Source organism: Octopus bimaculoides, chromosome 1, assembly GCF_001194135.2.
Source record: "Octopus bimaculoides isolate UCB-OBI-ISO-001 chromosome 1, ASM119413v2, whole genome shotgun sequence".
In the NCBI taxonomy this organism is placed as follows: Eukaryota; Metazoa; Mollusca; class Cephalopoda; order Octopoda; family Octopodidae; genus Octopus; species Octopus bimaculoides.
In genome coordinates, this window is record NC_068981.1 from 139,051,043 (window position 1) to 139,057,699 (window position 6,657).

Sequence of the window (6,657 nt, forward strand, 5' to 3'; positions counted from 1 at the left end):
ATATATATATAAGGACTAATTTAGGATTGAATGAAGAGCATACATAAGTGTAGAGGCAATTTCAAATGAGCATTCTCACCTCTCTTCTAAATCTGAGTAACCAAGTTGCTCTTCTATAGTGACTCAATAGTGCTTGTGACTCCCCCACCATTCTCCCATACTTTAATCCTTCATCCCCTTGTATAAAGTTACTCTCCTTCCCCTGCTAATGCTGGTGGCACGGAACATAGCATCCAGTACATGCTGTAAAGTTATTGAAGGGCATCCAGCTGTAGAAAACATGTCAGAGCAGCTACTGGAACATGATGCAGCCCTTGGACTCATTGTGTAAAACTGTCCAATGCATGCCAAATAATATTCATTTGCCTTTATCCATCATATATTTTGTTTATTACTCTTCTTTCAGTTTAAATTGTGATTGTTTTTTTTTTTTTCTCTCTACTTTTAAGGAAATTTTCATAAAAGAACACAAAAAAGAAGTTGAAAAATTTGGCATGATTAAAAGACCTCAGGATAGTATGGAATATTTGTTAGATAATAATCACTTGGTGTGTGAAGAAACAGCTAATTACTTGGTTATGTGGTGTATTGAACTGGAGATGGAAGAGGTAAGAGTTTTGAGGTTTTAACTGGAGAGAAAGGAAATGTTCTCTCAGTGTAAAGGTGTTCAGTTACATTTCTTGAGTCATTGGATTTAGTTTTAGATCCTGGCTTAACATAGAAGGTAGCTACAAATACCTATTGTAAACGCTGGAGCAAATGTTTTTGTCTTAATGTCAGCTTTTTTTTCATGGGGCAAAATGCTAATTTTTCATTGGCTGAATATGAACTGAATCAACTTCAGTTTGATTTATTTTACCAATGCAAAAAAAAACAAAATGAAAGGCAACTTTGGACTTGATAGAGTAGAATTCAGAATCTAGAGCTTAGCTAAGCACTTTAGTCTGGCATTCTACTATATCTGCTATCTTTGTAGTCTTCTCTTAATATTAACTATTAGATTGAATGAGAAAAGTAATGGCAATGTTTGTACCTTGAAGAAGTTTATAATATAATGTTTATATAATTACCATTACTGCTTAGAAATGTAGAAACCAGACAATGCTGCCATGTGGTAAGATGTAATAATAATTAAGAAAAAAAATGTTAAAATTGCATCAGAATTAAACAGAAAGTGGAATACTTGTGACCGAATTGAATTGTGTTGTTTTGGTCAGAGCTGTTATTTGATGTTCTGACCTCCTGACTGGCCGTCATGTCGGTGACACGTAAAAGCACCCACTACACTCTCGGAGTGGTTGGCGTTTGGAAGGGCATCCAGCTGTAGAAACTTTGCCAAATCAGATTGGAGCCTGGTGTAGCCATCTGGTCCTCAGTCAAATCGTCCAACCCATGCTAGCATGGAAAGTGGACGTTAAACGATGATGATGATTACTCTGTCAAATATAATATTCATTCATATTGTTTTGAGTTAATCGTGCATTATCTTGTAGCTTCAAGATTTCAATGATGTGATTATTTTAGAATGACATTTTAGAGTTGGTGTGATAGGGAGGATCTGGCCAGTTTGAACATAAAACAGGTAGAATATTTGGACCTGATATGGTCAGTTTAAATGCTAAAGGGTTAAACAACATAAAAAGCAGAAGGAATAACTAACTAACAAACCTTTTCTTTTGCAAGGTATTTTGGTTCATTAATTGAAAGTTGGGTTGTCTGCTGCCATCCTTTAGATTATATTAGATTGTTTTATAATACACTGTATGTCTTGACATCTGAATTCTTTGAGAAGGGTTTAGAGTTATTGGTGAAATTCGATTTTTCACTAATTTTTGGCCTCTAAGTCTGTTTTCTTTTCTTATTGTAGAAAAAAAATTTAATGGAACACGTTTCCCATCAGACAATTGTGATGCAATTTATTCTGGAACTTGCTAAACAGCTTGACCGTGATCCTAGAGACTGTGTAAGAACATTCTTTGGCAAGTAAGTAGGCTTTTCTTGATTTATTTATATTATTTTGTAAATTTAGATAAGAATATTTGTGGAAAAGTCTTACCGCCTGACTGGCCTTCGTGCGAGTGACGCGTAAAAGCACCCACTACACTCTCTGAGTGGTTGGCGTTAGGAAGGGCATCCAGCTGTAGAAACTCTGCCAAATCAGATTGGAGCCTGGTGTTGCCATCCGGTTTCACCAGTCCTCCGTCAAATCGTCCAACCTATGCTAGCATGGAAAGTGGACGTTAAACGATGATGATGATGATGTTACTGAAACATGCAGGTTTTGAATAGTAGTTTATAAGAACCAAATTTCTATGCTTGTGCTATATTCTCTGATGCCCCTTTTGTCTTACCATCACATTCCACATTTGTCTTCTGTTCCATTTTATGTCAATTCTCAAAGCAAAGTTATCTTATAGGATCTTGACCTTTCTGCTATCAAACATCTTTAGTCTATATAAGGCTGTTTTGTCTAGCCTTTATGAATGGAATCTTTCTTAAGCTATTTAAAATCACTTTTTCCACATAACTGAGCATTGCCTCATTATCATTCTACATCTGCTTTCTCATGTTGGCACAGGTTGGATCGGTCTTCTTTAGCATAGTGTCTCCCTATATGTTATACACCTTTCTTATTTCCTTTAAAATCAGCTCTCATTACTTCTTCCCATGGTTCTTTTATCAGCTGCTAAGCACTTCTTCACTCAGCTATCTTTCACTGTATACGTCAGTCTTTTCTTCTCTTCTACCCAGTTTCCTCTCATTTCAATTGTGCTCTGGTGTTCCTGCATTACTAACTTTACGTGTCCACTGCATTTCTTTCCTGTTTTGCTCATCCTCTATCTCAGTGTTTCTCAACCTTTTTACCCTTGCATAACTCTTAAAATAAATTACATGTCTTGAGGAACCCCTACACAAAAAAAAAAAGTTATATACCATATCTTTCTCATATTTTTTTCATCGTAGTTTACGTGGTAAATATCATATATATATTTATATATCCCCAATGGTTGTTATATCTTTTGATAACATAATAGGTTAGATAGGATGATGTCTGTATTACAATAACCAATAATATATTGTGCATGGATAGTAATATTACAATCATGAAATTAGCATTAGTTTATCTCACTCTTTCTTGTGGAACCCTAGGGTTCCGAGGCACCCTGGTTGAGAAACGCTGCTCTATCTCATCATGTTTATAGTATATTTTGTACTCAAGCATCATCAATTTCTTTCACTTGGAGAAAGAGAGAGAGAGAGAGATCATATCCTCAGTAAAGGCCTGAGAATTAGCCCAAATGAATACCTACCTGCATGCTAAATAACTTGCTGAACTTGTTGCTGACTATCAATTTGCTGGTGTCCTCTCTCTGTCTACATGTATGGCTGTTTAGAAATTTCAAGCTCCCAGTGGAATGGCATTGGTGTATCTTGACCCTTTCATACTCTCCTGTCTTTTTTTCTTATTTCTTAAACCAAAGCATCATGTTTAGGTAGTAAGACCTAACTATTGAAAGACATTTCCTCTCAGCACATATCCATTTGATGAGAAAGGGTTGCAATGATGGGTGATAAAGTGTTGGATAAAATCCATCCCTTGGGTCAAGCATGGTGAAACAAATGTGGTTGATGCCAGTGCTGCATGACAGGCAAGCTTCTTAACCATAGCCATACTAATACATTCTTGGTAAGCATCCATATGATGCCCCGCCCCTAATTTATTTGTCACCCATTTCCCCATCACTTTTTTCTCTCCTATTGCATAATACGTATTTGAGATGGTACTGACTCTCCTTCATCATCTCAGCAAGTTATAATATTGGAATTGTGCCTGCTCTAGTTTTTTTCTCTCCCGCCTATATACCAATGAGGGAAAGCATTGGGTCTGTTAATATCTGATATACCCTACCATCACCTTTTCTGTGCTGCCAGCTATCACTCTGTTGTTCTGGCCATTCATCATCACTCTTGTTATTGCTCATCTATGTTATCACCCACCATTTGATCTCTATTTTGCCAGCCTTATGCTGTCAGTTTTTGCCTTCATACCATAACTCTGGTCCTTATATCATTGTGCGCTACCTTCTCTTAACTTCGTGGTTACGCTAACTTGAATAAATGAAATTGCTGCAAAGTTGAGAGTTGCTTAGTCTTGTCAAGGATGTGACAGTTTCTTTTCTATCATAGCCCTGGTAAAATTCACCCAACACACTCAGTAGAGTGGTTAATGTTAGGAATGGCATCCAACTGTAGAAACTGTTATAAAGTAGATTGTACAAGTGAGATGTGGTCTTTTTGGCATGTCTAGGAAGGCTGTGGCTCCAAATCTGAACTGATTTGGCTCAAGACAACCCATGCCAGCGTGGAAAATGAATGTAAGATAATGACTTCAGTTGTTGAACAAATGTATCATTTAGCTGTAGGTTTCCATCAGACTGACCATTGATTCACTGCATTTCTGACAGTGTCTTAATGCAGAACGAATAATGCAAGGAATTTTCAAAAAACACCAATTTTCTTGGTAGTGTACATTAACATAAAAAAACAAACACATGATATTCTGCAGTTTCTATTGACCAAATTTCATTCACAAGTATTGTCAACCTGAAGTTGTGGTAGAAGACTCCTGCCTAAGGTAGTTGCAGAGCAAGCTACTTAATCACTCATTCATACATAAAAGGTCCAACCTATGTGAATCTTCTAATGTAGTAATTTGTTTCAATGAGGTGGTTAACGAGGGCAATCAAGTGATAAAATATTTGCAATAAGAATTAAACCATTTTTTCTATGGACATAAATAAAAACTCATGCTACCTTATCTGCAAGACCCAATTATCTAAAACCAGATAAAATTGCTTCATCTCGAGTGTGTGTGTTCCAGAGAACTTTTACTTCAACATCCATTCATTTGTATCAGCTAAGTGCCAAGCCATGCTTATTGATTGCAGAAGCCAATTCTGTCATGCTGATATTTTATCACTTCAACAACAAACTCCTGTACTTTTTTTTATCAGTCTTGTGTATGTCTAAATTGATAATATTTTGATGTTGGCATTATACTGAATATAGTTGTAAATTGCAGCCACCAAGATATTAACTCCTGGATCTATCCCTAAAAGTGTATTTTGTATAATCTAAGACTATTTTATTTTATTTTTTAAAATCATAGGATGACAAATTCCAATCCTGCTCAAGAGAAACAATACATGGCAGCTTTTGAAGATGAGTTAAATGCTTTCAAGGGTAGGGTTCGTGCCCGAGCCAAAGAAAAACTGGAAGAAAGCATTAGGCAGATTGAAGAGGTATTTGACTCCTTTTAAAGCTTCTAATTCCACCTGGAAAAAGAAAAGTAATTTCATATAAATTGGATTGCCCATGTCCAGTTCACTGCAGGACAAGAGCCTCAGCATATACTCTCCTCCAACCACAGTCCTATGTAGAAGCTATGAACTTGAGCTTATACTGGTTTAATGAGGCTACTCTGGCACATAAAGCACCATCCTAACATGGGTGATGCCAGTGCCCCTTAACTGGTTTTCATGCCGGTGGCACATATAAAGCACCCACTACAGTCTTTGACATAAGGAAGGGCGTCTAGCCGTAGAAACCTTACCAGATCAGATTGGAGCCTGGTGCAGCCTCATGGCTTGCCAGTCCTCAGTCAAACCGTCCACCCCATGCCAGCATGGAGAGCGGACGTTAAATGATGACTCTGCCACATTGGCTAAACATGGCCAGGCTGAGGGGTGCAGATTTTATACTTTTACCCAGGAGTACTTAAGTTGAATACACCAATTCCAGTGCTGAAGTGGTACTTAAATATGATTTAATCTTTTCTATAATTAATTTTTGCACTTGTCTCAAGTGTTCATTTTCCCCCCATTTTTTTTCTTTACAGGAAGAGAGACAAAAGAGATTAGGACCTGGTGGCTTGGATCCAGTTGAAGTGTTCGAGTCTTTACCTGATGTATGTAAACAATTTTTGTTGTGCTCTACAATTTGATGAATTAGTGTTCAAAACGTCACCTGATTTTCATTCATATTTCTTTGGCAGGTATTGAAAGAATGCTTTGAACAGAAAGATATCCAAAAATTAAAAGACACAATTGTAACCCTGGAGCCCAAAGATGCTGAATATCACATGAAACGCTGTATTGATTCTGGTTTATGGGTGCCTGAAGGTGGGGTCAACAAGAGTGAAGAGGAGGAAAGCAATGTAGGGGAAGCCAGTACTGTTGAATGATTGATTTAATTCTGAATACTAACTTTGCCACTGGTGTCTCTTCCCCTTAAGAAGCCATGATACTGAATGAAATTGAAATCTCATGGCAGTGGTTACTCTCTCTCTCTTCACTCTCTACAAGAACTTTAAAAAAAAAAAGAGATGGGAGGGGGTGGTGGTGTTTTCTGCTAACAATCCAAGTCAGTGTTGGGGGAAGGAAGTATTTGACTTTTCAGATATTACTAGTTTGACTGAACTTTTCTGATTTCTCAACACCCAATTCTTCCTGGGGTGAGTAGATGGTGAATCATATTGGTTCAGCTACTTCTCTCTGAATTGGGTTGTGAAAATAAAAAAGTTTTGGAAAAAAAAAAATTTTCAATGAGTAATTTGAGTTATGATAAAACACACATTCAAGAGTTTTTTTTTTTTTT

The 6,657-nt window shown here is 36.9% G+C and overlaps 1 protein-coding gene across 2 annotated transcripts in view; it reads left to right on the top strand.

Moving 5' to 3' along the window:
* LOC106870674 (hsp90 co-chaperone Cdc37) overlaps nt 1–6,645 on the top strand; it is a 36,085-nt gene extending 29,440 nt beyond the window's left edge. For both annotated transcript variants that reach the window (XM_014916823.2, XM_014916827.2), the window contains exons 7-11: nt 450–608; nt 1,868–1,983; nt 5,171–5,303; nt 5,900–5,968; nt 6,056–6,645. In XM_014916823.2, the coding sequence (XP_014772309.2) occupies nt 450–608; nt 1,868–1,983; nt 5,171–5,303; nt 5,900–5,968; nt 6,056–6,244 (666 nt within the window). In that variant the 3' untranslated portion in view covers nt 6,245–6,645. The remainder of the gene's footprint in view (nt 1–449; nt 609–1,867; nt 1,984–5,170; nt 5,304–5,899; nt 5,969–6,055) is intronic.
* The last annotated feature ends 12 nt before the right edge of the window (nt 6,646–6,657 follow it).